The sequence below is a fragment of the Carcharhinus amblyrhynchos genome, chromosome 23, assembly GCF_965287045.1.
Source record: "Carcharhinus amblyrhynchos chromosome 23, sCarAmb.v2.hapA, whole genome shotgun sequence".
NCBI lineage: Eukaryota > Metazoa > Chordata > Chondrichthyes > Carcharhiniformes > Carcharhinidae > Carcharhinus > Carcharhinus amblyrhynchos.
This window is the reverse complement of record NC_137346.1, coordinates 21,077,947-21,094,973: the sequence shown is the minus strand read 5'-3', so window position 1 is coordinate 21,094,973 and position 17,027 is coordinate 21,077,947. Positions and strand designations below refer to the sequence as shown.

General features: G+C 39.8%; 1 protein-coding gene across 1 annotated transcript in view; it reads left to right on the top strand.

The window, feature by feature from the left end:
- aatf (apoptosis antagonizing transcription factor) overlaps positions 1–17,027 on the top strand; it is a 102,568-nt gene that overhangs the window by 11,923 nt on the left and 73,618 nt on the right. Inside the window, exons 2-4 of the mRNA XM_080210735.1 lie at positions 989–1,171; positions 2,336–2,722; positions 7,233–7,370. Coding sequence (XP_080066861.1) covers positions 989–1,171; positions 2,336–2,722; positions 7,233–7,370 — 708 coding nt within the window. The remainder of the gene's footprint in view (positions 1–988; positions 1,172–2,335; positions 2,723–7,232; positions 7,371–17,027) is intronic.

Genomic DNA, 17,027 nt, shown 5'->3' with positions numbered 1-17,027 from the left:
TTGGAAGCAGTTTCAACATACTAAAACTATATATATATATTAAAAAGTCTTGCGTGCATTGATTACTTTCCACTACATGCAAATTTGCTACTTTGAACTCTAACTCTTAAATAGAAATCTGATTAATTATCTCCAGTGGTTCTCCTTGTTGCTAAATTGTACCTCTGAACAAAGTGGTGCTGTTCACAGGAATTCCACCAGGCACCTCATATCAAACTATTGCTGGTCCACTGATTGAACTTATTGTGCTACAATAAAGCCAGTCACAGCTTGTTTGGAAAATCACCATTTTTCCATTTGGGATTTAGCCATCAACAATGCCAAGAAAATTGATTTCAACAAATTTTGGGTAGCTGTAATTCTAATCCATCAGCCCAGCAAATAAGAAATATTGGTGAAAATAATGAATGAGTTGCAGGTTTTATGAGGTGTTTGTTGGTTTTTGACTGCAGTGTGAGCAGTGAGAATAATTACATTGTACCATGCACCATTTCACAGAAAACCTTTTTTTTAAACAGATGTAGATGAAAGAACCGTTTTTGTTCAGGAACGAAAGGCATATTGTATCATTGACTGTGGGGTCTAGGTTACCGCTGAGGTTTGCAATGCTAAACCAGCTCTCCCCTTCAACTGACTGGAGTGTCAGACATAGTGCTGAAACAAGTGTGACTGTCCTATGGACAGCTATTGATGGGAAATCAGACTGCAGATGAAGCAACAGACAACTGCAGCCTACCCAACCCACCAACTCTGCAAATGTCAGTCCTAGCAAGGTGGCAGAAAATCTTTTAAAACAATCACTAGAAATAAATTGTAACTGTCACCTGTGTCAATTAAGGAATATTGCATCTCGAACAATTCTCTAATGAGACAACCTTGCAGCATTTGTTGGAGTGAATTGAGTTATTTATATCTGAGCTAGAACTACATTGTCTTGCTCTTAAAACCAAGTGCATGCCAGGGCTAAAGCTTTCTCTTTGCTTTGCAGCAACAATTGCCAAAGTCGTTGACAGATTTGATGAGGGGGAAGATGACTGGACATTTGACAGTAAACTGCGGAAACGTGCTTCAGCTTTGCTGTCTGATACAGACAAGAGGTATGCTGGGAAGGCAACCTCTCGAAAGGCATTGCGGGAAGAACGTGGGGAGAGCTCTTTGCCTGGCTCCTCAGGTAGGTGATATGCTTGAGCATATTCGTAGTTTCAAGCAGGCCTAATAACACCTTATGATTCAGATCCAACTCAGTTATTAGCTATAAAGTTTATATATCTTGTATAAGTAATTGTCACAATGTTATGACTTTAAAATGAGAGAACAGAAACTTTATCAAAAAAAGTCTTCTAGTTTGAAAATACATTGTTGAAAATCCATTATCAAAAGTACAGGAGAGTCCCCCCGTTCTTAGGAATTCAGAGTTAATATTCAGTAATCATTTCTGTGCACAGTTCCATTTATTTCTATCTACCATAGGTTAAATTCCAAAATATGTTTTTCTAATTTTAATGGTTTATGTTTGGATTATGAACAAATAAAAGTTATGCAATTAAAATGGCATGTGCCAAGGGTGGGTTGGGCTTTAAATATATCCTGCAAAGAGAGTAGAATTCACTTGCCAAAGTTAGCAGCTGACAATTAAATAGAAATTATTGTAATGGTTGTAGGTCTCAAATACCTTGGAGTTGACTTCAAGTGTCCTTAAATATGGCTATATGCTGTCCCTATGAATTATTTATTAAATGTTTGCTGGTCACAAGACTGTGCAACTCATGACTTTGGCTTTTGGAAGTTGTTCAGTGTATTTTGGTCATGGAAATAATAAGAAAAAAACTATTTCAAGAAAAGGCATTGAATCTCCTTGAATTTCATCTTGTGTACTGTGCAGCTCATATATCTATCAATGTTGATACTGTTTGCTTTAAACATTTGACGGTGTCTGTGACCATGAATTCCCTTCATGTAAGCCTACCACATTTTGAAAGCATGCCTGTACCTTAAAGTAACCTAACTTAGCAGCAATGTTCCCACCAATTTGGACCATCTGGTTAATCTTATGGTTTTTAAAATAATTTTTGTAAAATAACCTGACAGAGTGCTGCCAGCCTAAGATGCTGAGGATTGTCATTTCACCTATAGTTTTAACAAAGTCATCAGGAAATTCAAAGGAGGCTATGCAGTATAAACATTTAGATGAGGAGTTATGAGTTATTTTGCAAAACCGTTTTATGTACACATTGAAAAGATGTTTGAGTAATGCAAAATATTTCATTTTCAAGGAGGCAAAAGCATAAAATCTTAAGAAATCAGTTTTTTTATGTTTTGTGTTCGTCATTGTTAGGTGAAGAGGAAGAGCAAGCTGAAGATTTTGAAAGCACTGAAGATGACGAGGAAGAGGAGCCAGACGTAGAACCTTTGTGTAATACGATTAAAAAATGTAATTTTGACTTCCAAAAAATCAAGGATTTTGAGAAGTTCACAGAAGGCATGAATGATATTGGAAAAAGTGATGATAGTAGTGAAGAAGAGGCGGAGGAGGAGGAAGAAGAAGAAGAGGAGGAGGAAGAAGAAGAAGAGGAGGAGGAAGAAGAAGAGGAGGAGGAGGAAGATCAAGATGATGACATAAATCGTGAAGATATGGAAGAAGACAATGTCACAGTAATGAAGGTCTCCAAGGAAAAAGTGGCTGAAGAGGTGGAGAAGGGACAATCAGTAAAAAACCAAATAGGTACGTTAACATTTCCACAGTATTGCTGATTGCGGTTATTACAGTCTTATGATTACTTCAGGAAATTTGTTTGATTGTGTAAAGAAATGCTATTTTCTTTTCTTTGACCTCTTGTTATATTTTCTCTATTCTTCATTCACTACATCCTTCACCAGGTAGCACAATTTTGAATTCATTCCAATTTTTCTGTCATTGTATGTTGTTGGGTTTTTGTTTCTGATGGACAGGATTGATTCTGATAATCTTCAATTAAGAATATTCTGTAAGAATGCTTCAAAGTGTTAATGATGTTATGAGTGGGAGCAATATATTTGGAGTTAAATAATAATTGAACCTAAGCTTCCTAAAGATGTATATTTTTAATAGCTTTCCAACCCATGAAGAGAGACTTGAGCTTTTTTTCAAATGCAGGTGTATCCAGTGAGAATTGTCCTATTGTTTTTGTACTTTTGTACCTATCCTCGCATAGTGGCACGGTACTTAGCACAGCTGCCTCAGCGCCAGGAACCCAGGTTTGATTCCTGACTTGTGTCACTGTCTGTGTGGAGTTTGCAAGTTCTCGCCATGTCTGTGTGAGTTTCCTCCTGGTGCTCCAATTTCTGCTCTCGATCTGAAAAATGTGCTGTTTAGATGCATGAACCCAAACAGGCGCCGGTTTGTGGCAACTAGGGGAATTTCAGAGTAACTTCATTGCAGTGTTAATGTAAGCCTTATTTGTGACCAAAAAATAAACTTTTAACTTTAACTTTTCCCATCACCACTTTCTCTCATGTCACCAAAAAGCCCTAAAATATGTGGCTATTTATTTCTGATGCTGTTTGTGTAGTATCAGAATGGAATAAGGGCCCTGGGACTTCCATAGAGCCTGGAAATAATTCCTCTTGTGACAGGTTGGCCTTCTTTTAACTGAGGCAGTATTTCCACTTTTAAGAAGAAATTGCCTCCAGCAGAACCAAAGAGGCATATCTGCTGCAGGTTATGAACACAATTATTCTAAACTTCCAAAAATGGTTATGGTAAAGAAATTTGAATTCCGAGGAACCATTTTAAAGAATTGCACAAGATATTTACTTTCTAAGATGTTTATTGCAACAAATCCACTAAAAGCAACATTGACTAAGCATTACTTTGGAGGCAACTAATACACTAAACTACAGAAAAGATATCCCCTCTTAACTTCCTACCACAATCGAAAACCCCCTGCTGCCTTTGTGTTACACCACACTTTCCCCAGAATTGTAGTCTTTACAGGAACAGTCCAAAGTTATTCCAAGCTTCCAACAGACTCACTTCTCCCTGCTTCTCTGAGTTGTAATGCCCATGTCCATCACAAGTCTTTTCCCTTAGGTTTTTGAGAATTACTGAACCGATTTCCAACAGCAAGCAACACTCCAGTGCCGCCTTCTCCCAGCCAAGCCAGAGCGAATCTTCCAGTGTCCTTAAATTTCTACTTGTCCAATCTCTTTGACTAGAGAACTTGTCCCCATCCTTATACTGATTGATGGCTAAGAGAGTTAATAGTGATTGTTTCCCTCTCCCTCTAAGCCAAAGTAGAATCATCATACTTGCTAATATAAGCTTCTTGTAAATCACATTCTAGCTTTTGTATTAAAAGTTGAAAAGAAGGATGAAGGAACATGATCGAAGTGCTAAATTCTAGTGTCAGGATTTCTGCTATTTGTCAATTAATGGACCTAATCAGGATTTGCTTAACATCAGCCATATTTAAATTGACTTCTGTGAGCCCAATGTTTGCTTCATAGTAAATAGATTTGTAGTCCTTAATGGGGCACCTACACCTATAGACAGAGCCAATTTTTACCAGCAGGTTGAAGGGGGCGAAATGCAATTCACACAGGAGAGAAACATAAACTCAGCAGAGCCATTTGATCTTAGTTCAGACAGATCCAAGTTTGGCTTTAGCAAAGCCTCTTGCACTGTGTGAGTCACAAATTTATGAAATTTACAAAATACTCTTGAAGGGAGAATGAAGTGGAAATCATGTCGAATAATGCCACGATCTGAAAGAATTTTTGAATCCCCCAATCTTTAAATATGAAAAATAAGCCATTCATGAAAGTTTTTTAAAAAACCCTGAGCTGGATTGCTTTGATTGACAGGCCACCTGATATAGTTTGGTTTAAAAAAAACTAACTGGTTGTGTAGTTTCAATAGATGTTGTTATTGACATCTTTCCACGGACTATGTCATTGTGCCCACTTGGCTGAGTGAGTTTCAAAAGCTGAATGGATCTAAACTGATGATCAGAGTTCACGGTTTGATTGACAGTTTAAAAAGATATTAGAGGATTAGCTCTCTGTGGCCTGAATAGAAGTTTGTTTTTAATATGAGATTAACCACGTCAGATTTTGAATGGTTCCACGAATGGGATTTTTTTACTATCAAGTCTATATGAGTGAAAGCTGTATTTGAAGGCTTTTTAAAATTCTGCCTGGCTCCTGAGGCTTGCCCGTAGTGTATACAGGGTGAATACCTATCAGGGTGTAAATGGGCCGCCTGGGGTTGATTGGGGGTTATGAGCTGATGTGGAGGGATGACGGGATGTAATGGTTGATGGCAGGAGAACCTAACAGCTTCGAAAACAAAGGGAAGAACTCAGAGAACTGAGGTGGATCTACTGACCAGTTTGCATTCACCCTGCCCTTAGGCTGCCTGAGATCTGCTTCTATGGTTGGTAGGCCCAACTCCATCCTGCCCTGCATCCAAAATTTGCTTTAACATAGTCCTTTAAATTGAGGTCCGTCTGCTGAGTTGGGAAAGTTCCTGAAGTAAAGTACCCTGTCTCGATAGCAAAAATCCAGCCCAGTATATCCAGTGTTTGCCACTTCTCATTTTCAGTATTGGAACTCAATATCTGTGTGGCCCTCACTTCAACAGTAGTCCAGAAGTTCTTCATGAACGCAAAATACCAAAGCCAATATATTCGTTGGGGAATTTCACAGTAACGTCATTGCAGAGTTAATATAAGCCTTCCTTCTGACTAAAACTTTAACTTGTAGGCTCTCAACTTTTTGTGGAAACTTTCACTTAGTGTTCATGTAACAGTAATTATACTTAAATAGACACGTCAACATGTTAGCGAAATAACATATTATTTTGAATGGTCTAAATTTTCACACTTACAAAATAACATATTCCACAATTGTACATGAGGAATATCACTGGATGCTAATGTAGTAAAAAGGGTAGATCTGCTAGTTTATATTACAAATGCAAAATTATCTGATTTTAACTTTTGCTTAATCCCATCTTGCTTTCCCTCTCTATTTTGCTTTCTGTACATAGCTTTTCACCAGTCTAAATATTCAGACGTTTCCTGATTTAGACTCTGTGCTTCCATTAAAACCTTTCAAACTGAGAAGTTAAGGAGATGCACAGTTGTTTGCCCTGTTCACACAGGTCCAAAATCCCCTATCAAAAGCACTGCACCAAAATGGATTTCTAATTACTGTTAACATTAGTTCTCCAGATGTCAGTGGCACAGTGGTTAGCACTGCTGCCTCACAGTGCCAGGGACCTGTGTTCAATTCCCAGTTTGGGTCACTGTCGGTGTTGAGTTTGCACATTCTCCGTGTCTGCGTGGATTTCCTCCAGATGCTCAGGTTTCCTCTCACAGCCCAAAAGATGTGCCGGTTAGGTGCACTGGCCGTGCTAAATTCTCCCTCAGTGTACCTGAACAAGCGTAGGAATGTGGTGACTAGGGGTTTTTCCACAGTAACTTCATGGCAGTGTTAATGGAAGCCTGTTTGTGACACAAATAAATAAAAATGTTTCTGGGCTTGGCACTGATGATTCAGTTCATTCATCTTGGCCAGGAAATAAAGCTATTTATTTCTTAGCTAAATAATTGGGTGCCTTGCTTAAATTGCAATTAGTTGTGTTGAATCACTCCCAATTTGGGAGAGAATGCAGCCTGAGAAAATAGCATCTAAGGTATTAACAGACTTATAGACCATGTTCACAAAGATACCTGTAATCTTGCTAGGCTGTGTAAAACACAAACTAAATTGAGTTGCAGTAACTTACAGGCATACTGTAGTTTGCAACTGAAGACAATTGTCTCATTGTTTAAATTTTTTTTCTCAATAATAACTATGCTTAATTTGTATGCACCCATTTATTGCTTAAGTACTGACAAGTCAACCACACTAAAGTAGAAGGACCGTGGGCAGCATGGTGGCACAGTGGTTAGAACTGCTGGCTCACAGGGTTCGATTCCCAGCTTGGGTCACTGGCTATGTGGAGTCTGCGCATTCTCCCCATATCTGCATGGTGCTCCAGTTTCCTCCCCAGTCCAAAAGATATGCTGATTAGGTGCATTGGCCATGCTAAATTTTCCCTCAGTGTACCCGAACAGGCGGCGGAGTGTGGCGACTAGGAGATTTTCACAGTAACTTCATTGCAGTGTAAATGTAAGCTTACATGTGATGATAATACTAAATAATATTTTTAAAAAACTAAAATAATCTGCATTCTTTTTATTTTAAAGTATTATGGGATCAAATACTTGAAGGACGAATCCAAATGCAGAAAGCTCTTGTGACAGCCAATCAGCTTCCACAGCCAGACTGCTTACCTACTTTCAAAAAGGAAGGTGGAGCAGAATTTGCAACTGCGTTGAAGGACAGTAAGTTGTTTTCAGTCATACATTTTATGTTAATAATCACTTTCATGTCTGGTGCTTCCCAGATGCAGATATTCATTACTTGTTGATGCAGATTCTGTTTCTGGCTTTGGAGGTTTGGTAGTGACTAAAATAGCCAGAGTAATGTTTAGATTCTCCCTCCAGACTTATCAGTCAGAAACCACACCCAGGCTGGAATTTATTACTTGTTCTTGCTTTTGTCTTTCTGCTGCCATTTGCTGTTCATTCACTGTGGTCTTTGAAGTTTTGCAGCATTTCATTTTTTTTTACAGAATGGTAGCTCTTCCACTCATGAATTCTGATGTTATAACTGAGGTTCTGGTTTAAGGCACATTTTGTAATCACACCTGTTAACATTTTTTATTGTCCTCACCATGTCACACATCTTCCCCAGCTGAAAAGTCAGAGTAGGAATCTAATAATCCAATAGAAGCCCACTAAAGTTTCATGAGACAGGCACGGTGAAATAAAATAATAAGGGACTCGAAGTGCAAAGATGTAACAAAAAAATCCAAATTTAAATAATTGTAGGTAAAGTGGTTTTGACTAATCTGGATTAGAAGCAAATAATTGATTTTGCGCATCAAGTTGAGATGACTTGCATCCCAAGTTGCTCAAGGAAGTGTGAGTGGAGATCATGGAAGTGTTTACCATAATCATCCAATCTCTCCTCAATAAGGATCGGAGAGTGGCAAAAATGATAACCCTTATTCAAGAATCAGTCAACCCTCAATGTCAACAAAATGAAGGAGATTGTCATCGACTTCAGGAAGCGTAGAGGAGAACTTGGCCCTGTCTACATCAATGGAGATGAAATAGAAAGGGTCGAGAGCTTCAGGTTTTTAGGTGTTCAGATAATCAACAACCTGTCCTGGTTTCCCCCCCCTGCCATGCTGACACTATAGTTAAGAAAGTCCACCAACGCCTCTACTTTCTCAGAAGACTAAGGAAATTTGACATGTCAGCTCCGACTCTCACCAACTTTTACAGATGCACCATAGAAGCACTCCTTTTGGTTGTATCACAGCTTGGTATGGCTCCTGCTCTGCCCAAGACTACAAGGAACTACAGTCTTGTGAATTTAGCCCAATCCATCACTCAAACCAGCCTCCCATCCATTGACTCTGTATACACTTGCCGCTGCCTCGGCAAAGCAGCCAGCATAATTCAGGACCCCACAAACCCCGGACATTCTCCTTTCCACCTTCTTCCATTGGGAAAAGGATACAAAAGTTTGAGATCACATGTCAACAACTCAAGAACACTTTCTTCTCTGCTGCCATCAGACTTTTGAATGGACCTACCTTGCATTAAGTTGACCTTTCTGTACACAATGTCTGTAAGACTACATTCTGCAGTTTCTCGTTTCCTTCTCTATGAGTAGTATGTTCTGTTTGTGTAGCGTGCAAGAAACAATACTTTGCCAGATGTATTAACATACAGTGAAATAATAAATCAAATCAAAAACAAACGGTGACATTCCCACTAACTACAGGTCGGTCAGTGGGTAAGGTGGTAGGCTGGTTAGCACTGCTGGTTAGAGCTAACCCTGAAGGCTCAGGTTCAATCCCTGTTTTGGCTAAAGTGGTTCTTGGAGCGTGCTTCTTCTATTTGACCTGTTGTGATGTCCTGGCATCAATAAACCTTGATTCAAGGGATGAGAAATCTGATCCCAATTTTTGAATCACCAATCCCACCCGTTTAACTTTTTTTCCCTGACTGCTTAGGGAACCCTCTTTAATCCGCTATCAATTGTGACTCGCGTTTTGTGGTTGGAACATGCAGAGGCCATGCCACCTGGTATTTGCTGCTCCAATGTGCAATCTGTAGAATGCCTTTCTGCATTGGGCCATCTCCCTGGTGCTATTGCCGCTGCAAGAATCACCGTTAATGGACAGGGAGGGGAAGTTGGACTAAGGCCTGGAGGCTAGGATCTGGGGCAAGTGGGGAGAGGATCCAATGCCTGGAGTCTGGGACCTGTGGGAATTGAGAATCTGCAATGCTGAGGTCTGGCAACTGGGATCCAGGCCTGCCTGCCTTCCTTCCCACATCAATATTTCATAAAAGTTTAGGTTTTGAGTCTATTTTAAAAATGTTTCTCTTTATATCCCCGTTATGGAGCACTATTATTGCTGCTTTTACCCTCCAGCTGCCCCACATCCAAACAAAGTAGAAAAATCTGGGTGGGGGTGGAGGCATGTGTTAATGAGTGGGGGTTGTGGGATGGGAGGGAGGGCATGAGTGAGTGGAGGAGGCTGGTTCGAAATCGGGGTGTATATGTGGGTGGGATTGGATTCGCTGATCTTCAATTACCATACAGTATGGAGAGTTTGGCTGAAACCTACATGAGTATAGCAAATATTTTTTGCAAAGTGCTTTAGAAATACAGACTTTCATATTTACACGATCTATTATTATAAGCTGATCAATAATACACAAACATTTACAATAGCATACCAAATGTTACTACTCTGTTTTATTGCTGTTTTGTCTTTGCTGGTATCTGGGGCCATGTTAATTTTCAAGAATTCTTTTTGTATATGTATTCATTGATGGGGTGTGACATTGCTGGCAAATTTAGTCTTTGTTGCCTATCCCTAATAGCTTTTGAGAAAATGGTGGAGAGTTAAAATTGGGCCACATTGCAGAATAGTTTGCAAAACACTCCTATAGTTCTTTGCTTTGTTTCACATGTACATAATCTAGGAAGGTTACCTTCTGTTTGCATGGACTTCATCCTGCATTACAGGGAACTGCATTGAATGCTGAAATCACTTGTGATTTTTTTTCAAATGCATTGGTCCATGGTTTTGAGGGCATTGGAGGTAAACAAAGGGAAAACTAATGTTTCTACCTACTTAAAATTTAATAATTCCAGCCATTTGAAATTTTGTAGAAGCTGATCATAAAGAGTGCTAAGGTCGCACAATCACTTGAAAAAAAAATTTCAGGTTTTTTTTATCTTTGACCACTCTTATCCCTGTGATTAAGCAATCCTCAGACAATGAGAACACCACATGGAGAGAAGGGGATGAGTAAGGTATTTGAAACTATAATATAATCATGGCTGATCTCATCTAAGCCTCAACTCTATTTTCCTGCCTGTTCACCACAGCACTTCAAACCATTACTAATTAAAAATCTGTCCACCTCCTTAAATTTACTCAGAATCCCAACATCCACCACACTGTCAGGTAGTGAATTCCACAGACGCATGACTCTTTGAAAGAAGTCATTCCTTCTCATCTCTGTTTTAAATCTGCCATCCGTTATCCTAAAACTATGACCTCTTGTTCTAGATTGCTCTCAAGAGGAAACATCCTCTCCACGTCCACTTTGTCCATCCCTTTATCATCTTGCACACCTCAGTTAGACCTCCTCTCTTTCATCTTAACTGCCCAATGTCTCTGCATAAGATAAACTCCTCATCTCTGGAATCAATCTAATGATTGAACTCGCCTCCAAGTACAACTACATCTCTCCTCAAGTAAGGGAACCAAAACTATACACAATGTTCGAAATGCAATCTCACTAATGTTTTGTATTGTAGCAGCAGCACTTCAATACTTTTATATTCCATTCCAATAGCAATAAATCCAAGAATCCATTTGCAAGATCAGGTTTGAGTTAATTCAGGAGAGCTAGCATGGGCTTGTAAAGGGCGTATTATACTTGACTAATCAATTTGAATTTTTTGACGAAATAACAAATAAGGTGACAAAGGAAAAGCAATAGATGTTCGTGTGAATTTTAAGAAAGCTTTTGCTAAAGTACAACCAAAGAGTCGAGATTCATGAATTTGAGAGTCAGCGTCAGCTTGGGTAAAAATTTGGTTTAAGGCCATAAAACAGTGAGTGGTTAAATGGTTGTTTTCCAGTCTGGAGGATGGTAGAGACAAGGCATTATGCTAGGATGTTTTTTTGTTTGATTATATATAACTGATTGGAATACTGAGAAAAATTTCAAAATTTGCCAATGGTACTAAACTTGAAGGTGTGGCAGATGATGAGGATGATACCAGTTGATGGCAACATGACATAAGCTAATACAATGGGCAGACGGTAGCTGTTGAAATTTAATACAGGGAAGTGAGGTGATGCATTTTGGTAGATGAGATCAGAAGAGTCAAAAGTGACTAGATAACACCATTCTAAAAAAGCTGCAGCGACTGAGAAACCTGGGGGTTCATGTGCATTTGTTTTTGAAGATGGCAGGACATATTGAGAGAGTAGTTAGCAAAGCATATGTGATATTGGGCTTCATAAATAAAAGGTATTGAGTACAAAATTGGGGAAGTTATACTCATCCTATCTAAATTCTAGAGGATTGTGTCCAGTTATGGTCACCACACTTCAGGAACAGTATAAGAATCCTTGAGAAAGTGTAAAGGATATTGACCAGAATGACTCCAGGAATGAGGAATTTTAGCCCCAAGGTTAGGTTAGAGAAAAGAAGATTGTGGGGAGATTTGATAGAGATATGGTCAATTGACAGATGTAGACAAGGTAATCAAAGGAAAGTTCCCATTAACTGATGGTTCAAGGACTAGAGGACATAGATTTAAGGTTTTTGGCAGGAACTTGCTGCATATGAGGGTGATGGAAGCAGAGATGGATTGTTGAATAATATGCGGGGGCATGCAGATGGCATCAAGCCTAATCGTTCATTTAAATATGGCGGGCTGATCTTGAGCTTGGGGGTGAGCAGGAAGGTGGTGGGACAGGCACCCACCCCATTTTATGTGTTCCCCTCTATTTTATATGCTCTCCCCATGGGAGGCAGGTCAAATTCAATCTCATGAATGAATCAGTAAGGAAGTTGGATTGGCACTTGAGAATAAAGTTGCAGGGGACAGAAAGACAGCATGGACCTGATGTGTCGTCGTTACTCTAAAGCATTAAACAGATTGTTTAGTCAGTAAAATAGCTAAGCACTTTCCATTATTTGGTTCTGAATGCTCTCGTAAACCACGTTGTGAATTGCTTGCACAATAAACACATTACTTTTGGTAGAATGTTTTATTTCACATTTGCCAATTCCTTTTGAGTTAACTGCACCCTGCCTCGACCCCAATGATGATGCAGAGCAGTGCTTCGGAGTTTGGGTTTTATGATATATTGGTTAAAGGTGAAAGTAGGACTTTTGAAACTTGGCATTTTGAGTGATGTGCATATTGTGTTGAATGAAGGTGATTGGGAGGGTCAAACTGCATAATAATTATTTGACCTTATTTGTAAAATGCATGTTGTTAACTTATTTAATGAGTTACATTACAAGCTGTGGAAAGTGCCATGTTTCATTACCGGCCAGGAATGCAATATCATTACAGAGGTATGGCAGAATAAGCAGTTGGTGCTTTGACTCGTCAAATTAGTCAACTGTGTCCAATAATAAAAACAGCATGCACTGCAACTGAATGTGTATTGTGAGGTAAACTGTTGCTGTATAATTGACAGCTTAGTGACTAAATTGCCAAATGGTGATATGAAAAGCCATTTCTGTAGCAATATCATTTGACATGCTGTAAACTGCCCTGTTTTACACCTGGGGCCACCTATAATGCCTTTCCATACGCCTTTGTGTCTCATTTTTCAAATTGTGTTTTGCTATTAAAGCTAGTTTTGTTTTTGTATACAGTACGTGTACATTTAGAATAGATCTAGATAAATCCAAAAATATTTTGATCAACTGACACGGGTGTAATATAGATATGGGAGTGAATTGAATAGGATCGTGGTACTCAAATTAAACTGAGAGAAGCTTTACACAAGTTACTCAATCAACTATTGAAAATTTGTAGACATCCTCCTGGCTCTTTCACTTGTACCTCTGGCAAAACCCAGGAGTGTCCCTAAATACCATTAACTCATCCAGATTACAGTTTTCATTAATGATTCCTGCCTCAAATGAAAGCGGGAATTTTGTATACTTAAGAGTTTAGTGGAATCTCACCATGACTGGACTCGAGCAATGTTTGTAGTATCTGAAACTATCAATTTTCCTGTTATTTTGGCTGTAATTATACTGATCTGAGTATCAAGGAAGTGCAATGCTACATTTTTTATTTGTTTCATTGAATAAGCAGGTTGCTGGCTAAGCCAGTATTAATTGTCCAACCCTAATTGCCCGTGCAAAGATAGTGATGAGCTGCCAGTTTGAGTTGCTGCAGTCCGTGTAGTGTAGGTACTCTTACTGCTATTAGGGTAGAAGTTTCAGAATATTGACCCAGTGATGATGAAGGAATGATTATATATTTCCAAGTCAGAATGGAATGTGACTTAGGGGTGGGGTGAAAATTACAGGTGGTGTTGTTCCTATGGGCCCACTACCCTTGTTCTTAACAGTGGAGGCCATGGATTTGCAAAGTGCCATCAAAGAAGCCTTGGCAAGTTGCTGCAGTATACCTTATTGATGGTAAAAATTGCAGTCATGGTGCGGCAATGTTAGAAGCAGTGAATGCCTTAAAGTGGTGGATAGGATACACTGGAATCAACATCAGGTCTGCGCATACATTCTTAGATGGCTGTGCAGCCCAAATGACTAAATTTAAATGTAAGGGAATATACACAGGGATGTGGGCTTTCTTTCTGTGATGAAAATAATGTTTTTACAAAGAACAAAGAACAACCCAGCACGGGAAACAGGCCCTTCGGCCCAACGAGCCCGCGCCGCCGCATCACCGCATCACCCTACACCTATTCTACCCTGCGTGTCTACGAATGGAACCCCTAACTTAGCCAGATTCAGGGGAGAATAGTGTCAATTTGGTAAAACCAATCAGCCTAAGAGCACATCTTTGGGGTGTGGGAGGAAACCGGAGCGCCTGGAGGAAACCCACACAACCACAGGGAGAATGCGCAAACTCCCACAGACACAGGCCCAAATCCATGTCTCTGCACAGCTAGCAGTGCTAGTCACCGAGCTGTTGCGGCGCCCGTCTACCGGTCCAGGATCAAGCACACACACCGACACGAAGTACTAGGCCACTCCCGGAACTTCCAAGAGCAGCCCACCCCATTTTATGTGTTCCCCTCTATTTTATATGCAATTTTTGTGTGTATCTCCAAAGTACTTTTGAAATATAACTCCAGTCTGGCCAGTGGTTGATGCAGTTTCTGGATGGAGCACCTTATCTTTTGGTTTTGCCCTTCTACTTACTTGGGGCACCATCTCCCAAGTTATAACTACATTTTTTTGCTTTCATGTATGAAAGCTCATTAGCATTAACTCGTGAATGGCAACGTGGATGCAGTGTCTATCACTCAAATCTCAGTGATTATGATTTTAGATGGAAATAGTGCTTTTCTGTTCTTCTGATACTGATAAAGTGAAAGGTCTTTATTATTTGCACGTTTGTTTTGATCTGTTTCTCTCTGGTGTAAACATTTTTCTGGTATTGTTCTTGCTCAGTCCCCAAAAACGTTCAGTATAAAGGCTATTCCTCCTTCTAAATTTCACCCCTGCTCTGCTCAAGTGCTGACTCTCTGGCATTTGGGTCCATGAATGGTGGTCATGCTCTGGTACCTCAGTCAAGTGCTGTCTTTGTGTGAGTCTGAACAATGGAGGCATTCTAGTGGTGCCTGATTCTGTCTTAACCTCACATCTAAATGTGCACAGTTACAGTAGAGACACAAGTCCTCTGAAGCACAGAATCATGGCTAATTTTTTTCTCTCTCTCTCTGTCTCAGTCTAGTTGTGCGGAGATGCTTGGAGGCCCCTACTGTCCTGGTTGAGATTTACTCAGGGTGGGGATTGGACCTGGCAGCTTCTGGTCTGCACAGCTGTTGCGTTGATGGCTCAGTCCCACTTAGCCATTGGAGTTTGTGTAATAATTCCATAAACTTTTGCTGAAGTACAACTTTTTCAATTCAAATGTCTGGCTACTGTAGATATTGCCAGATACGTCAACATCCGAAGCCTCAAAATCCCTTTTTTCAAAAAAAAACAAAGGCCGACTTACATGCCCAGTATAAAAATCAACTGCTGCTGTGGGTCATCTTTGCCATTCACCTCATGGGGTCTGCCCAGTATGGGCGTGTCTTAACACAGCCCGATATTGCTGGCTTCATCTCTTGTACTCACCTGTAAGGTACCAGTCAGTAAAATATTCATCAATGAATGAAAAATTGATGCTGACTATTCACACGATATAACCAAAAAAGGGGGTTGACTTGTATGCTGAATATATGCAAAAACGGGGAGCCAAAAGAATGAGAACGTCTTGTACACTACAACCTACGGTGAATTAAATGACCTGCAAGTTCAGACATGTTATCTTCACAAAATAATCCTTGTACTCCATCAGAATATTTTTGTAGTTCTAACTTCTATATTTTTGACTATTTTCAACATTTGATTGACTGTACACCCAAATATCACGATTATTTAATGAAGCTTGAAATGTTTACACCCTCACCTGCAGTTTCTTCCAATTGCTCTCCTTCATAATTTGTGCATCTACTCTCTTGAAACACCACAAGCTTCCAGGCTGGGAGGAGGAGCATAATACACTTTAGAGTGATGCAAATTAATGCTATATATGATGCATCATGGTTGTGCTAATGCCATGTATCCTGGCTTAAGATGTCAGATCTGCAAATGAATGGTTTAACAGCAGAATTTATTTTTATATTTATTTTATCCATGCATATAATTAAATTCAAGTGAAGGCAGCAGCTGGTTAGGGACAGAACAGAAAATGGATTTGGTATGTGACATGGACAAAATTTGATAAACTGTTGTGTTTGAATTTGCTGGTATAGATGCAACCTGAGTGCTGGTTCCAGCTCATTCTTTAATCAATATAAAGTGTTCAAAAATTAACTTTTTGAATGGTGGTCAGTTTTTGAAGAATTTTACATCTTTCTGCTGTCCGTATGCACCATAAAACTGATCACAGTAATATTCTAAATCACATCATTACAGAAAATTAACGTGGAATCTATTGCCACTGATCTGATCCTTACAGTACTTTTCGCACGTTCTGCCCAGCCCCAAATTGAGTGTTAATTTGCTGAAACGGAATATATTCACTTCTTTGGAATGTGCTTGGTTTGCATGCAATCACTAATGATGACAGCATTGCCATGCTGTTTATTGTCTTTGTTGTTCAGAATGAGGAAGAATTCTTATGCTCTGCATTGCATTTATTTGTTTAAATTGTTAATTGTTAGTTACAAGTAGGCATTCATTAACAGTGCATTGAAGTTACTATGAAAATTTCCTAGTCGACACAGTCCAGAATCTGTTCCGGTACACTGAGGGAGAATTTAGCTTGGCCAAAGCACCTAAACAGCACATCTTTCAGACTGTAGGAGGAAACCAGAGCACCTGGAGGAAACCCATGCAGACACGGGGAGAATGTGCAAACAGTGACCCAAGCCAGGAATCGAACCTGGGTCTGTGGTGCTGTGAGGCAGCAGTGCTAACCACTGTGCCACCATGTGGCATGATGGCACATTGGTTAGCACTACTGCCTCACAGCACCAGTGACCCGGGTTCAACTCCAGACTCAGGGGACTGTCTGTACGGAGTTTGTGCATTCTCCCCCGGTCTGCGTGGGTTTCCTCTTGGTGTTCTGGTTTCCTCCCACAGCCCAAAGATGTGTGAGTTAGGTGGATTGGCCGTGCTAAATTGCCC